At 45.1% G+C, this 17905-nt stretch overlaps 1 protein-coding gene across 1 annotated transcript in view; it reads right to left on the reverse strand.

Annotated features, from left to right (window-relative positions):
• schip1 (schwannomin interacting protein 1) overlaps positions 1-17905 on the reverse strand; it is a 337418-nt gene that overhangs the window by 304327 nt on the left and 15186 nt on the right. Inside the window, exons 3-5 of the mRNA XM_072668495.1 lie at positions 13764-13834; positions 13435-13518; positions 11871-12024 (exon numbers count right to left, since the gene is read on the reverse strand). Coding sequence (XP_072524596.1) covers positions 11871-12024; positions 13435-13518; positions 13764-13834 — 309 coding nt within the window. The remainder of the gene's footprint in view (positions 1-11870; positions 12025-13434; positions 13519-13763; positions 13835-17905) is intronic.

The raw sequence follows: 17905 nt of genomic DNA on the forward strand, positions 1-17905 counted from the left end.
CCTAGTGGGCCCTGTACCCGGCACTTTTCGGGTAGAATTGAGGTCTTGTAGAACTGGCCTATCCATGCTCCGTCCACAAATGCAACTTTGGAGGGAGTAACAGTGCAACAACAAACAACCATTAGACCGTGGTTTCCAACCCTGGTCATCGAGGCCCCTTTACCCTGCACTTGTCGGGTAGAATTGAGGTCTTGTAGAACTGGCCTTTCCAGGCATTAACATTAAGCATGCTTAAGCAATGTCGGCTGGCACAGGCATCTGTTAGCTGGAGACCCGGTGCTATCCTTTGAGGGTATCGACTACCCTGTGATGTCGCATAGGCGGGAGTTTAATAAGAGGGGGTGTCTGGTTTCACAGTGTCGGGAGCATTGCTAGTGCTAGGGGGAGCTATGAGGGGGTGGATTAATTGGCAGAACCAAACTGGGAGTAAGGGGAGAGTGTTTTCTTATTAGGAGGACAGTGGGATCATCATGATAAGAGCAGAGCTGTGAACAATTCCGCTCTTTAAAACACATCATGAATCTGACCTAGGACCTTTCTAGCACAAATTTAAGAAAATTCGAAGAAACACAGTGGTGAATGAGGCCCCCTAGAATATTGTCCCACCCCCTATCGCCATGCCTCCATTTCATCCCGCTTTCTCCCCACTGCAAAAACGTCAGGCATGAGATTGCAGTGCGAAGATCAAATGCGTTGCGCAATAACCAGAGAAATCCTCTCAGCTGGGGCTTCCCCAATGGAGCACACCATCGCTCGCCTTCATGCATAATGCATCGACTTGCTGCTTACTACTACACCCATACCAACACATGCAAACTGATCGCATTAGCATTGTAAATTGCACAGCATGTTGCATGAAGCTATACGCTAATAGGTAGCGTCTTGCTGTTGTGGGCATTCATGTGTACTTGACGTTTTGCTGTCGCATGCCATGCATGCCAAAAGACTCCTGGTTCTCCCACCACCCCCCAGATCAAAGGCTCCTGCATCACCAATCATTCGGCATCAAGCCAGGCCGCTCCGACCCAAGGGCCGCCCCACTGAGGAGAAACACGCACTCCATCGATTTCAAAGGCCTCTCACGGAGAGGAGCGGCGAAAGCTGGGCCAAAACGGACGCCTTAAGACCTTCATTAAAGCGCAGGCCAATTAGGTTTCAGATTTCAGCCCCAACACGCGTCTCCAAATGACTAAAGGCTTTGGCCATAAGAAATGCGAGTCATTGATCTGACGCTCCCAGCTGCAACGCTAATCTTCAGCAGGTGCCCAAGCTCATTAAAACCGACGCTAATTAGCGGGCAATTAACAGTGCTTGCTACTTATCTGTTTATGAACATCTTCCACCAGTGGAGAAGTTTGGCCCACAGGTTAAATGATATAGATCGGGCGGGCGGGCCACGCACCCCTGCTCCAGCTAATCGCCAAATGTCTCCTTTATATATCGTTTTTTCCGTTGACGACGTTTTCAGTGGTTTATGTATATTTTCGGTACCCAGGAGTGATTCTGGGCTCTTCGGGTGGAGGGGCTCATTATCACTGGTTTGCTATCACACCGAAGAATTACAAACGAACCGTGGATCGATTGAGCAATGTGTGATGTCACTTTTCTGCGCACATTTTTGCAAAATAGAAGGACCTAGGTTCATCCATTGATTGAGTTTCCTTATTTTGTTCCTTGGATACAAGCACTCCAGCAGAGAAGAACAGCACTTTCTGGAGTCGTGCATTTCACCGTGCAGGAACACCTGCAAACAAGGAGTCGATGATAAGTCAAAGCAGTCATGTGACCAAATGAACCAATCACGCAACTCCAGACGCACAGCAGACCTTACCAGAGTCCACTTAAAGTGAACCCCAGATCACCCATTTCTGGTCCTCCTGCTGCTCCCAGGCCTAAAAACGGGAATGGATGGCTGATGGATGATAAATAAATAAATAAAGCTGTTGATGCAGTGATGCCTGGGATGTGGGTGTTTTCCATTGTACCTGGACAGAAATGCAATCAGACGGTCAGATGGTCAGAATTCAAGTGTGGTAATGAATTTGCTCTAGAGGTCACCTCAAGCCATGCAGCTGTAAAAACAGATGGCCTGAAATGAGGAAATTTTAACAGCTTGTTTATTTGACAACTGTTGTGTATTTATGGAGGATGGGGTCAGGGTCAGGGTCAGAGGATAGGTCAGAGGTCCGAATAGCACATGCCAAGAGAAGTGGATTTGAGGAAGTCCCTCAATTCTCTCCTGATTCTCACTTGTTTCGGCCCTGTGCAGCTGCTAGATTCTTGTTCCAACTGGGCAGAAGGAAGCATCCCTGATTTTATTTGTTTAACGAGTTGATGAGGCGAGCTCATACTTCACAGGAATGAAAACCTGTGCACCCACACTGTGAGGAGAAGATTGGACACCCCTGCTGTATGATAACAGCAATAGAAATTATAATTTTCTAATAATTAAAGTCATTTCAACCGAGAAATGTAATCTGTTTTCCTGTCTGGGAAAATGTCTGCAGTAGTTATGAAGCTAATTTAAAGCCCATTGTAAAACAAAATGATCCATGAGTTTCACAGAAATGTGTAAAACTATGTATATTTGCAGTAAAATATATATCACAATAAATATTTAATAATAACAATTTATATATGGCAGGCAGCATGACCCAGATTTTGGATACGGTAAGCAAATCAGACTCTAATTAGGAACTGCCGTCTGAATCCAATCCAAAGCCAATCCGATCCAAAGTTTGAGAAATTCTCTGATGAATCTTCAAACCTTCACTTAACACTCATCAAACAAACATGGTCTCCCCTAAGAAACTGTCTAAAGACCTGAACAACAAACTAATCAATGCCCACAAGACAGGGTAAGATAGTCGGGGGGACTGTGGAGGCCAAGATGAGCTCTGGAGCATAAAGAGAACTGCTCATATGCTGGTAAGACAGGCAAGTCACAACTCCAGCATGGCTGTCAAGAACTTCATGAAGGTTAACTTTAGAGTCAAGAGTGGTGGGGCATCATTACTTAAGTCAAAATACAACTTTGGCCACAATCAGTGAAGGCATGTCTGCAGAATAAAAGGGACACCGTGTCATGAGAAGAACACCTTGCCAACTGTGACTCCTCACAGCAATGCTCCATCCTCTAAAAACTAGTAGAAAGTCTTCTTCTCTGGACAGTAGAGACAGTTACTCCAACAGAAGCAGGATCAGCTCTTTTAATACCCTTGATTTCAGACGAATCAATGAATGAGCAGGTGTCCCAATACTTTTTTCCACTGAACTGAAAGGCTTTTAGTTGGCTACAAGAAGCGTAGCACTAAGTGGTAGACCACACAACCTCACTGAGTAGATCTGCAGAGTGCTGGAGCACATATTACATTCAAAAATTGGTTTCCATGAGGGAGCAGCTGCACACTAGCTTAAGACCATTTTGCACAATGCCAAGGAGCAGTGGAGTGCTCTCTGGAGGGATGAATCATGCCTCACTATCTGCCAGTCTGATGGACTTCCAGGAGATGGAATTCCAGGAGAAGTTTGGAGAAGTTTGTGGAGAAGGGACTGGGGGAGTTTACCAGGGTTTGGGCTCAGCCCCTTACTCCCAGGGTAGGGGGGGGGATCTCAATGCTACAGCATTCAAAGACTGTTGAGGGTGTGTGTGCGTGTGTGGGGGGGGTGATCATCTCCGTATAAGTACATTGTACATATTTGTGTATGAGTGCGTATATGGAAGAGTGATGGACGCTGGCTGAATATTGATTGCTGTAGAAGAACAGACTGGAATAGCTGATGGAACAGGGTGGAGGAAGAGTGTGTATGGTGTGTGTGTGTGTGTGTGTAAGTGTCCGAGGCTCAAATGATTACTTTCTCTCTCGCACTGTCTCTCTCTCTTTCTGTGTGGGGGTTAAAGACGAAGAGAATAGCATCATCCCTCCCCTCCAGGGAACTCATTAGATGTGATATACTCTACTGGCCACACCGAGAACAGAGGAAGGGAGCGAGCGAGAGGGGAGGGGAGATAGATATAGAGGGAAGGAGACAACCCTTAGTGTCTAAGTGTAAAGGATGAAGCCCTCAGCTGCTCGTTCTCATACCCAGGAGAGGAGAATGCAGGCCAGAAGGAGGACGGCAGGATGGACCGATGAAGAGGAGAAGAGGGAAAGGAGGAAGGTCAGGGGAGAGTGGAATGTGCATGTTCTAGTGTCAAATGCAGATTATCTATACATGAAAGCAGCCTTTGAGAAGCCCATCTTTCTAACAGATTTTGCTGTGAGGATTTGATTGCATTCTGTGAAAAGAGCAGTGTTAGTGAGGTCAGGACGTTGGATGATGATCACCACCCCACCTTATCATCCCCAACTCATCCAAAAGTACTGGATGGAGCTCCACCACCATCATTCCAGAGAACACAGTTCTTTCACTGCTCCACAGCTCCTCAATGCTGGGGGGCTTTACACCCCTCTACTAGCCCACGCCTAGCATTAGGCAGCATGGTGTCAATAGGGTCATCAATGTTTGTCTGCTGCAGAGAGTCCTATTCTACTGGCAGTACTTCTGTGCATTTGCACATCTGTGTCAGCAATGGGTGCACCTTAAAGTAGCTGAATGCATTCATTAGAAGGGGTGTCCACAAACTTTTGCAAATACAGTGTATCTGTAGATAAGAGCATCTGCTAAATGCCATAAATGTGAAGGTCAGTGAAGAGGGTGAAATGGAATTTGGCGAATTGCTAGGGTGTCCGTAGCGCACCCTGGGAACAAAAGTATTCAGACGCCCCTTCTAATTAGTGGATTCAGGTCCTTTATGGTGCACCAACTGTGGACACAGGTGTTCACTAGCTTGCACGCAGTTTGGTTAATCTCAGTATAAAAAGCACTGCCAATAGAACGGGATGCCGGGAGCAGTCGCACATGAGTTCACCATCAGTGACTGCTGAGCATCATTCAAAGAGGTATATAACCCCCACCCCCCACCCACCCCCAGCACTGTAGGGCTGTAGAGCTGTAGAGCAGCAGAACTCCAACTCAATGATTAACACTGGGAACCTTTAAATACCTTTGAGATGAACTGATGAACTGGATCTGTGATCCAGAACTGATCTGTGATCCAGAACCAACAATAAAATCCTCACAGCAATGTTCAACATCTAGTGTAAAGTCTTCCAACAGAGTTAAGGCTGTAATTTCATCAAATGAGGGACAAACACCCTATTAATATACTTGATTTCAAATCAATATGACCCTGTGTCCACAAACTGTAGGACACATGGGGTTTCCCAGGATCCCATCCATCTCAAGAATCACTCCAAAAGTGGACCTCGTCAATTTGGTCCGTTTAGAGGGTCTTCAGCGGCATTGCTCCACAGAAACTCTACAGAGTAACTGCTGATGTATACTGTGTGTGTGTATGTGTGTGTGTGTGTGGGGGGGGGGGTGTCTGCCTGAGGTGTCAGTTCTAAATTACTGTGGCTGCTTGTGGCGCGGAGGTCCCATCAGATTTACGAGTGTGTATGTAATGGGAGAGCAGAGAGTTCAGGTGCTACTGAGGCATCCAATCTCACAGGCTCCATAATACCAATAAAACCCAGCCTCCAATCTACACACACATTCATACACACATACAAAACGCCCAGCTGTTACACTCCAATACAGTACAGTTCTGCAGTCCTCAGTGGGCACTAACTGGTTCCAGGTACTCAATTATACACTGGCAGTCAAACAGAACCACATTTTGGTGGAGAACCACAACAAAGGACCCGATACGTCGCCTGTAATGTATGTAATCAAACAAAGCTACTAATCTGCAAAGATCTGCAATATGCAATGCTTGTATATATGTAATGTAGCGATATGTAATGCTTAAATATACACAATTTGGACAAAAGTATTGGGACACCTGATCATTCTCTGTTTCTTCTTAAATCAAAAGAAGACTTTCTTCTAGATTTGGAGCGAAAATTGCTGTGCGATTTAATTACGTTCAGCGGCAAGAGTGTTAGTGATGTCCCAACTCATCCCACAGCTCCACCACCATCATTCCAGAGAGCACAGTTCTTCCACTGCTCCACAGCTCCTCAATGCTGGGGGGCTTCATACCCCTCTACTAGCCCACGTCTGGCATCCAGAGAGCTCCAGAGAGAGCAACTTAGAGCAAGTAGCTAAATGCATTCATTAGAAGGGGTGTCCACAAACATTTGGACATGTAGTGTAGCTTCTGTAAACAGTATTCAATACAGAGGGGATTATGATCTTAAAAACACAGGCTCAGCGCACTAATGTTAAGCAGTGGAGGTAGGCTATTGATTTTACATAGGTGACTGTGTATGCAGGAGAGAGAGAGAGAGGGAGAGGGAGAGAGAGAGAGTGACGAAGGGGGAGAGGGAGAGAGAGCTCATGTGTTTGTTTTCGACAGTAATGACCCACATCAGTCTAACCTGAAGCCGAAGTAGAAAGGAAAGCAGAGCAGGTCCAGCCGAGGGGGCGGGCCGACCTCAATTCGGCATGATTAAACTAATAAACCCCAAATGATCAGCCATCTTCCATATGTCTCTCTGTCATCTTCCATCAATTTGGTCCTCTCTCTCTCTCTCTTTCGCTTTCTCTCTCTCTCGTAGAAATATGAGTCCTCTTCTCAGCCTCGGACACTTGCGATAAATCTCTCCCTCTACCATCTCACCAAAAATCAATGGCTAATTTGGGTGCCTCACTTTATGGGCCAAGTGTGGATGCAGGTACACATACACACACATGCACACATACACACACTAATGGAGCCAGTGGTCTTCTCTGCTCCCCTGTCCCAGCAGGCCGCATTTGCTGAGGGTTAGAAACGTGAAGAAATACGTCCAGGTTGGCTGGCCGGGGCTGCTTTGTGCATAGTGAGTGAGTTAATGGGGTGCTGCCGTCACTGGTAAATGAGCTGGCCCCAATCAATGGAGCAGTCACGACCACAATTTATAAATCCATTTAAGACGCTCCCTCACCTGACGCTCATAAATCCCACCATCCGTTAGCGTCCGTGGAGACAGGGAGCGAAGCCTGGGAGTAATAGAGGAGGAGATGTTAGAGGAGAAGAAGCTAAGACCTAAGCGGTGGAGTCACGACTGCTGTGTTTACTGTAACAGTCCTCACACTTTACAGCTTACAGGCGTGTTTAAAGGGCTTCATCACCTTCAGCTCACCTTCCTTGGTTGTACTTCCTTTGGTAGGTACTGACCACTGCATACCGAGAACACCCCACCTGCAGACCTGCTGACCTGATGTTTTGGAGATGTTCTGACCCAGTCATCTAGAACATTTAGAACATTTTGGTTCGTGTCAAAGTGTCTCAGATCTCTGTGCTTGGTACTTTGTCCAATTTGTTCATGGCTCCAAGTGGTCCAGCGGACTAAGGCCCTGCCATGATGACCATTCTGGACTCAGGATGCACACATATATATATATATATATATATGCAGGATCACTGCAGCAGCCGGAGCCTGAGAGAGCACAATTGGCCTTGCTCTCTCTGGGTGGATAGATGGTGCTCTCTCTCCACATCACTCTCTGTACACTTTCTGCCTAATATGTTTATCCCACATCTTGACCAGGTGCCATTGGAACCAGATAATCAATGATAATTACATATGTTTTGTGGTTTTAATGTTATGGCTCATGGTTGAAGCCTTTGAAGCCTTCAACTAGTCCATGTTTTAGTATATTTATTTGTACGTAATACATAGGCCTCAGGGTCCTGATCCCTTTCCTGGTTAAGTACAGTAAAGACTCCCCACACGGTGCGATCGCTGTCCATGGTCCTGAATTGCACTCAGTTCATTATAGTTTAAATGAAATACCACCCACCTCACTGCTCTCAATCCAGGTAATGTATTTAGAGGCTCAAACCTAGTTACACTTCAGACAAATATCCGTGATTTAGGATCCAGCCACAAGAGATGGTGATTCATTTATATTTTATTCATCAATGGAAAGAAACCCTAATGGAATATCTTCATTGTGTTCCGAAGCCTGATGGGATTATTACAAATCAGCCATGCGTCCCCCCAAAACACCACCGACCGAGCTCCTTCAGCCCATCTCTCAGCCGTATTGATTCAAACTATCTAAGCCATTTATGCAGTCGCAGAAGGACGCTGGAGAAAACACACAATAGCAAGGGCTCTAAAGAGGATGCGATCGCTGATCCGATGGGCAATTTAAAGGAGAATCCTATCTCGTGTCCAATACAGAAGCACTAATGGATGCAACAGTTTGAAGCCCTTGAGCAAAGGCACCCGCCATTAGCCTATTGACTTAAACATAGCTTTTTAGGCCCATCTTGAGCCATAACTAAAGGCAGCTGTGGAGAATGCACAAAGCTATTTGATTCGTCCTGCTGTGTAGGCTTCCCCCATGCGGGCATGGCTGGTTTCCATGTTTCCATTCCAATGCTGCACCACATGGTTGAAGCACTGATGAATATTCAGCACAGCATACATGCAGGCTGTGGTTTCCCAGCTTATAAATATGTATGAAGACCTTTGGGCATCGCTGCCATGGTCCACTTCTCTAAGGGAGGGTTCCATTGTGCATGCGTGCCACCTTTTAAGCCTCTTAGTAGCAAAAGTCATGACAATGACCTACTCAGAGGAATACCATTAGTGATGATTGATCGATTGACATGTTTGACATCGTTTAGGTGGAAGACAATCAGCACTTGACCTGTGGCCTGCACAGCATGTGGACCTCAGCTTCAGCTGTGAAGAGAAGACGCGGACCGGGTTTGACTGCAGGTTTAACTGCAGGTGGTGTGGCAGTAAGAAACTCTAAGATGGCAAAATGAGAAAAGCAGGCTCGACTGGGCCCACCTAGCCCACCAAGCCTTCTCTGCACATAGTAACAGACAAACTCATTGATTTGCTCTCTCTGCTGGATCTGACTGCAGCTGTAAATAATGTATTTAGGTGAAGGGACACAGCGGTAAATAGATCTAAAGGCCAAACCTTGGCTGCACTCATGCTCAAGGATTCCCCCTGTCATATCCTGCCACTCTTGTAGAGTGAGTGGCATTGAGCAGTGCTGACTGTATGTGGGATTTTGATTTACATACTCCATAAATAATGCATAAGATGGGTTTGTATGATGAACATATGTTGCAATGGAGACTTGTCATACATAGCATGCAGCCCAAAGTAATCTACAACCCTTTTTAAATGATTAAAATTATATTAAAACCAAAATAAGAGATAAAAGATTGTAATTCTACCAAAATAAAAACAGCCGAAAAGATGAACATGGACAAAATTATTTGCCTGAGGATAATGAGTTCAAATCCCGGGTTATGCTGCTTTGCCATCAGCAGCTGCCGCCTGAGAGAGCACAACTGGCCATGCTTTCTCCTGGTATGTAGGTGGCGCTCTCTCACCACCTACATGCACAGGCATCTGTTAGCTAGTATTAGCTTTCCTCCAAGCACATTGGCTGCCTAGTGATGCTGCACTGGTGACAGTTCAAAAAGAAAGCTCATTTAGAAGGGGTGTCCACAAACATTTGGACACATAGTGTATGAAGCTGTAATGCAGGGGGAGCTCATAAAGATGCCAATACGTGGGAGTGGAAGGTAGATGTTTCTAATAAAGCTAACACTATTGGAAGCTGTATACTGTATGCATGTGTGTGTGTGTGTGTGTGTGTATATATATACGTATATGTGCATGTAGCAAGGGGCTTCTCCTCACTACTCCATGTTTTATGCAGGCAGCACATCTGAACCTCTTGTTGACACGGTCCCTCAGCTGTGCTGTAGCATTGATTTCATTCACTTCGTTAAAAAATCAGGCTTAGAGAAAAGACGGAGGAACATTCACATAAGGTATCCAGCCCTCCATGAACTCCTTTCTCTCATTGATCTGCAGCTTTCAGATAGAAACCGTGCCCCTGGGAGGAGCAGGAGCGAGGCGGCATGAGGGATAAAAACAGGATAGCGCTTTACTCCTTCACGGAATAAGACTAATGCCGTCCGCCGAGCGGCTATTCTTCTAATCGTTTAAGCAAGGACGTTACTTCTGCTTGTTGAGAAGGAGCTGAACCACTGGCAGATGTGAAGATGGCACAGAACCCATAATACACCCGGCGGCTCTGAATTTAATGAGTGAAACAGCAAGCTTTTTAGCTACCCAGCTAACAGTACATAAGGCTAATGGTGTTTTGGAGGGCTTTACATTGCCAAGATAACATTAGCCAGTAAAGCTAGCTCTGTAAAATGGCATGTTTTAGGAAGAGGTTTTAAAGCTGTATTATTAAAAAATTGGGCTCCCCTTACAGTTGGGAAGTGGAACCCCTAAAGGACAGGCTGTACACATGCATTTCTGGACAAGCTGAGAGAGCTCCAGAAGCGTCACTGAAAGGTAGAGCAGCATGTGGACTGAGGGGGTAGAGTAATACTACAGGATTGGACACTAATATGACTCTATGGGTTACGCAGCGTTACGCTCACAGTTCTGGAGAGCGCCGTCCTGCTCGCTTCACCAGAGCTCCATAGTGCAGTTAGCAGCGCTCCGAGCCCGGAGTAGCAGCGCTAGAGACGCTGTCCTCCCTGATACAGTCAGTGGAGCAGCACCATGATCCTCAAGCTGCTGATTTCAGGCTCAAATGCTGCATAGTGATGCCGTAAATTAGCTCAGTTAGCATTAGCCACAGGTTGCTATGTGAAAAAATAATAAAGATTTAAGAGATTGTTTTTGTTTGTTTTTTTATGGCCCAGATTTGCTAACTTACATGAGCAAGAAGGTTGTGTAGTATCAAAACATAAGGTAAACAGATTATTTTATTATATTAGAAAAAATGTAATCGTAATATAATCATTTTATTCATATCTTGTTACTAATGTTTTGAAATAAAGAGTTAAATACATTTTAGTGAATAATTATTTTTAAATAAATAAAATATTCAAACTCACATTGTTTATGTTGTTACTGTATATATTATGTGCTAATATTTGCTAAGAATGCTAAGAAATACAAACATTCATACGGCAAGTGATTACAAACTCTTCTAAATGTACAAAAACAGGTATGTATGTATATATGTGTATGTGTGTGTGTGTGTGTGTGTGTGTGTGTGTGTGTGTGTGTGTGTGTGTGTGTGTATGTGTGTTTGTGTGTGTGGGGGCTGGAGTTGTGAGCAGTGTTTAATTCACCATGAGCTCGGAGGGCAAACGGAACAAGGACATTGCACTTTTCCGACTACTTCATTAATCAATCAACCAACTTAGCCAATCCATCTAATTAACCACTAATTACACATCTGGGCATTACGCCAACGCATGTTCACTTCTTGACCCCCAAACCCGAGTTCTTGACTCCTGGACTGCGAGAAAACACTTCAGTCCCTCTTTAACATAGACTGAGATACATTTATTGGGTTGGTACACACACACACACACACACACGCTTTCGCTGCAATACATAGGGAGCAGTAAGGGTTAAGGGCCTTGCTCCAGGGCCCAAACATGGCAGTTTGGCGAACTGTCGGACACACAACCCTGAACCATCTTTAATAACCCATTGCTCTTACCACTGAGCCACCATTGCCCACCACTGACCCAAACACCACTGACCCAAACACCACTACCCTGAAAACCTATCCCTGTAAAGCCTGCATCTGCTCCCAAAAGGCACAATCTGGACCGAAGACCCCATAACGCAAACATCAATCACACAGCAGACAAGCGCCTGCAAAAGTTTGGACATCCTTGCCACAATTGTGCACCTGCTGTTTGGTTTTTACGCAGAAGAATTCCACTCAAACTGTGGATGAATTGTGCAAGCCATTGGCAATTGGGCCAGTGACCAGTCCACACATAAACACACACACACACACACACTCTTCAGCAGCCCTACCAGTGTGAGGTTTTGGCCCAGCTCCTCAAGGGTAAGGCCAGCAGTAAAGGTCTCTTCCTCCAGATCCGTCCCACAGAGATTAAGCATGCGGTTCTTAGGCCCCTCCTGCCAGGCTTGTTTGCGGTCCAGTGCGGTGCGCCAGGCCCTTTGAATCCTGAGAAAATAAACGAGATATTTCATAAAAGTTAAAAAGGTGCAGTGTACAACACATTCCAAGATACCACTTTTCTTTTTAACCAACCCTATATTGACAAAAGTATTGGGACACATACACATTCCACCTACAGGAGCTTTTAGCACATCCTATCTAAATCCATAGGCACTGATACAAATATGGAGCTGGTTGCCCTTTGCAGCTGGTCTGGAGCTCTGCAGTTATGGAGTCAGCTAGGGACTGAGCTTAGCACTCGGCCCTGACCCCGCTTTGTAACTTTACGTGGTCTGACAGACACTCGGTGGCTGAGCTGCTCTCTGTGAGCTGTTCCTCCTAAACTCTTCCACTTGGGGCAATGAGATTGAATCAAACACCTGATTTCAGTGATTAAGATGTGTGTCCCAATACATTTGTCCATATAGTAAATATCATATTGTCCAATACCAATCCCATTTTTTTTATTTTAAAGCTTCTAGGCTTTAAAATAAGCTGGAGCACCTGAATGTTACTGTTGCACAATTTAAGGTGGAATGATAAAATCTGAATGAGATGCAGGAGCCATGATTTTACAAACAGCCAGGTTCCTGCATATAAGATGCACAATGGACCACCAGTCCTTCAGGGTAGACAGGGTAGATCCCACCTGTTGCAGTGGATTGTAGGACTATTGTTCTACACTAAAAAAAGGCCACCTCTCAGATCCAGCCTTAACGCATGAGCAGTCTAGAGTCTAAATCTGCTTATCGTGAATCAATAATGTAATAATTACAACACAAGCATCCTGCTGTAATTCGCAACCCTGTGAAACACGAAAGAAACCCAGCCGCCTCCTTCTGGTGCCTTCCAACCTGACCCGAGTGACCTTACGGGACCCTCGGAAAGCAATTCATATCGACTGTAGCAAATGGCCACTGGGCAAATTCAATTACAGGCGATCGTGCGCAGGTTCAGGAGCGGCGTGTTTGTTTTGTCCTCGCTCCATCACAAACACGGGCTTCCAGGCTCATGTTCCTGCGGAGTGGCTTTGCAGCGGGTTTATGTGGGCCGCTCACCTGCCGATGAACCCTAATCCAGCTACAGAAACCCAATCAAGGAGCTAAATTACATTAGCGCCAGGCTGGGATCGATAGGGGCAAGGACAGGAGAGACATGCTTGAGCAAATTAGCCAAAGAGATCACAGCAATAATAACACCACGATCTGGGGAGGTGGGGGTGGCAGGGGAGGCGGGGGAGGATGGGAGGAAGTCAGGTAGAAGAAGTAAACAAAACTGGAACAATAATAAAGGTCAAATGAGGTGGATCAATAATAAGAAAATCCTTTTATGCTACTAGTTTTGTACGATGGCCATTTCCCCCTACTCCACACCACCCCCCGCAGGTAAGGTCAGGTACAACACTGGAACACTCACACTCTGGCCTTGCTCTCCCACACCAGCTGCTGCTCCCAGCGCCGGGGACTGTTATCTTCCCCCTCAGTCCGCTGATGGCGGTTCCTATGACAACAGACAGGGCAGGGCATGGGGTGCAGCACGTTGTGAAGTTGAGATTAACGCTTGAAAGGGGGAAAGCCGGCGCCGCTTGAATCCAAAGTGAGCGATTTTGAGCCGACGCTTTCGAGATGTGCTTAAATGTGAAAAGTCACCTGTCGCTAATCTTGTTATGATGGAACCCATCTCGTATCTCCTGTTTGCGGCACCTCTGTAGGGTTCTAAAACAAAATATCAGGCAATGCACTCACCCCTCCATCCTGGAGCCTCCCACTCCTCCACCGCCGTGGTTGCAGAAGCGATGATACTTGCGTCCGTCCTCCTGCAAAACAGCCCAAACACACTAGTGGTCAGATCCCCACTGACCCGGCGATCTCCAACAAACACAGCAGTCGGTTTAATTCCATTCTAGAACAGCGGGAATACTAAAGAACATTCTAGAACAGTGAGAATGAGGGGGAATAATCTAGAACAGTAAGAATTAGGGAGAGCATTCTAGAACAGTGAGAATGAGGTCGCACATTCTAGAACATTGAGGGAAAGCATTCTAGAACAGTTAGAATAAGGGAGAACATTCTAGAACAGTGAGAATGAGGTCGCACATTCTAGAACAGTGAGAATGAGGTCGCACATTCTAGAACAGTGAGAATGAGGGAGAGCATTCTAGAACAGTGAGAATGAGGGAGAGCATTCTAGAACAGTGAGAATGAGGGGGTAATCTAGAACAGTGAGAATGAGGGAGAGCATTCTAGAACAGTGAGAATGAGGGAGAGCATTCTAGAACATTGAGAATGAGGGGGTAATCTAGAACAGTAAGAATTAGGGAGAGCATTCTAGAACAGTGAGAATGAGGGGGAATAATCTAGAACAGTAAGAATTAGGGAGAGCATTCTAGAACAGTGAGAATGAGGTCGCACATTCTAGAACATTGAGGGAAAGCATTCTAGAACAGTTAGAATAAGGGAGAACATTCTAGAACAGTGAGAATGAGGTCGCACATTCTAGAACAGTGAGAATGAGGTCGCACATTCTAGAACAGTGAGAATGAGGGAGAGCATTCTAGAACAGTGAGAATGAGGGAGAGCATTCTAGAACAGTGAGAATGAGGGGGTAATCTAGAACAGTGAGAATGAGGGAGAGCATTCTAGAACAGTGAGAATGAGGGAGAGCATTCTAGAACATTGAGAATGAGGGGGTAATCTAGAACAGTAAGAATTAGGGAGAGCATTCTAGAACAGTGAGAATGAGGTCGCACATTCTAGAACAGTGAGAATGAGGGGGTAATCTAGAACAGTGAGAATGAGGGAAAGCATTCTAGAACAGTTAGAATAAGGGAGAACATTCTAGAACAGTGAGAATGAGGGAGAGCATTCTAGAACATTGAGAATGAGGGAGAGCATTCTAGAACATTGAGAATGAGGGGGTAATCTAGAACATTGAGAATGAGGGGGTAATCTAGAACAGTGAGAATGAGGGGGTAATCTAGAACAGTGAGAATGAGGGAGAAGTGACATTCTGCAACGTCCAAAGAACATTTGAGAAAAGAGTGAATAATGAAGAACATTCCAGAGTAGTAAGAACATTAAAGAAGACTCTAGAATAGAGAAGAACATGCAAATCCATAGAACCATTGCCTTTACTAAAGAAACCGTGAGGAACCTAATTTAGGGGTGTAGTTTCTACATCAATAAAACCCTTTTCATTTCTTTAATGGTTCTTGTTTTTATGCAAATTACAAATTTCAAAGAACCATTTCTTTGTCTGGGTTCTTGACAATTTTAAATATATAAATGTACATTTAATAAATACATATTTCCAAATGGTTCTATATACTACCAAAAAAGGGTTCCACTCCTGTTATATGTCAAAAAAATCATGTCAAATCAGCTTTTTTCTTTTTAAGTTGTTGTGTCCAAATCGAGAAATCGAGAGATCTTGGGGAATCATCATTTTTGAGAGTACATCCAAAGATGAAGATGATAAAGATGAAGACCATCGGAGAAGGAAAACACCTTCCCGTTTCCTTCTGCGCCGTTTCAGCTAGCCGAGAGTCTATCCATTCCGGTGTGTGCCAAATGAGGTGCCAACAGGTAGTAAAGCACTCTATAAATCGGCCGCCTGATGCCGCAGACGGAATGTGCCGTTCCCAGACACAGCAGCCGGCTGTCAGTGGGCACTGCCAAATCTGTGATTTGTGGACCTGAGTCTCTGTGCTCAGATGGTTTAGAGTACGGCTCATCTTGGTTCCAGCAGTAATGAGTCCTGGAGAATGACATCAATGACTTCTGGAAACGAATGAAGTGCAGTTTGATTGGGCCCTGGGCAGCTGGAGCAACAGTTCTGTAGGCTGATAACCTGCTGCCAATCGCGGGAACAGGCTGTGCTGTATATGCGAGTCGCTAGCATAACGAGAGGTTAGAATATGGCAGAAGATTCTCTACTTCCAACTCTGAGAAACATCTGAAAAACACTGCAGATCAACACATCATCTGCACTGGCATACACTATATGGACAAAAGTATTGGGACACCTGCTCGTTTATTGTTTCTTCTGAAATCAAGGAGTTGATCCTGCTTTTGTTGGAGTAACTGTCTCTACTGTCCAGAGAAGAAGACTTTCTACTAGATTTTGGAGGAGCATTGCTATGAGGATTTGAATGCATGAGTTAGTGAGGTCAGGATATTGGATGATGGTCACCACCATCATTCCAGAGAACACAGTTCTTCCACTGCTCCACAGCTCAATGCTGGGGGGCTTTATACCCCTCTACTAGCCCACGCCTGGCATTAGGCAGCATGGTGCCAATAGGTTCATGATGTTTAATATCTGCTCCAGAGTCCTATTCTATTAGTAGTACTTCTCTACAGAGAATGGATAAGCCATGTGTGTGTGTGTGTGTGTGCATTTGCACATCAACTTAGCTGAATGCATTTATTAGAAATGGTGTCCATAAATATTTGGACAATAGCGTATCATAATTAACCTTAAGCATTCAAAGGGTTTCTTGAGTTGTCATGGTTCTATATGGACCACTGTCCTTAGTAAAAGGCCCGTAAATAAGCCTTTTCAGAGTGCCAGAGTGCCAGTTCACAGTTCAAACTTGTATTAGTGGACCTCTTCCAGCCTGGGGAGGTAATTTCCATATATTTCCAGATGGATATAGGAGATAGATTCCCAATTGCTCACCCCGAGGATCTGTTTCACAAAAAGACAAGCCAACAAACCCCCAACAAACTCAATGAATTTGCAAGTTTTAGCAATGGTTCAATCAGAACTACCAGACTATCACTCAATTCCACTCAACCTAATCAAATCTACCCTGGTTATTATGTCTATGTTTAACACAGCTAAAGGCAAAGCCCATCCTGATAAACGTCCTGCAGTGTGGGTCAGCCATTAAAGACACACTAAATGTGCATGTGGAAGATACTTATTGGTCAGCCAATCACACTATGAGGTCTGATTGAGATCTTACGGTGGTGTAAGTTTGTACATACAGGTCAGAACACAGCCCTGAGTGTACAGTTCTAACCTGTGACCTCGCCCATCACACATGCCAGACACATGCAGGCTATTCCGAGCCTGATCTTTCCCCCCAGTCTCCACGGAGCACTCTCTCAGTGCCTGAACACGCTCGACATTGATCGAACGTCAACACCCGCCCCGTCCCTGAGCATGGGGTGTAACAGATGTAAAAACAAGTAGGAAGTGTGTGTGTGTGCGCCTATATGTGTGTGAGCGAGAGAGTTGGGCCTGATTAATAACTTTAGAGGGGGGAGTGTTTATGTGAGTTTCACAGATGGGGCCGCGAGGGCCAGTAATAGGAATAATAAATCTATTTCTTTTTAAATAAAGTGCCTAATAAGTAAGGGAGAGTTTCACTGAGGAGGGGGGAAAGCAGGCCTGGGTCACGGAGAGATTATTATACTGCGGTAGAATGGATGGGTTTAACATGGAGTGGATGGAGGACAGCGGGAACTACATACTGTACACCACACACACACACACACACACACACACATCTATAGGTATACCAGCAAACCCACAGACATTTACTTAATGAGTTATTAAAAATAACTGTTTACTCAAGGCCTTGTTCCTTCAACAGGGGACAAATTTAATAGGGAAGAAAGTGCTGGAAGCATTTATTCATTAGGTCAGAAAGAGAAGGCCTTCAGACAGCCCTCCATACTTTACATTAAGAACTGCTGCTGCTGATTAGAGAGCACTGAATCACTAGCGGTTATAAAACCCACAGAGTTTAGACTGAATTGCCATTTAATTCCATACTTTGTATCTACAGTCGTTGGCCAATTTATCAGAAACATCTTATATTTATGGGTTTCTTTGATCCAAATGCTAGGATGACCAACTCCAGAGTTCTCCTCATGGA

Source organism: Salminus brasiliensis, chromosome 23, assembly GCF_030463535.1.
Source record: "Salminus brasiliensis chromosome 23, fSalBra1.hap2, whole genome shotgun sequence".
Lineage (NCBI taxonomy): Eukaryota > Metazoa > Chordata > Actinopteri > Characiformes > Bryconidae > Salminus > Salminus brasiliensis.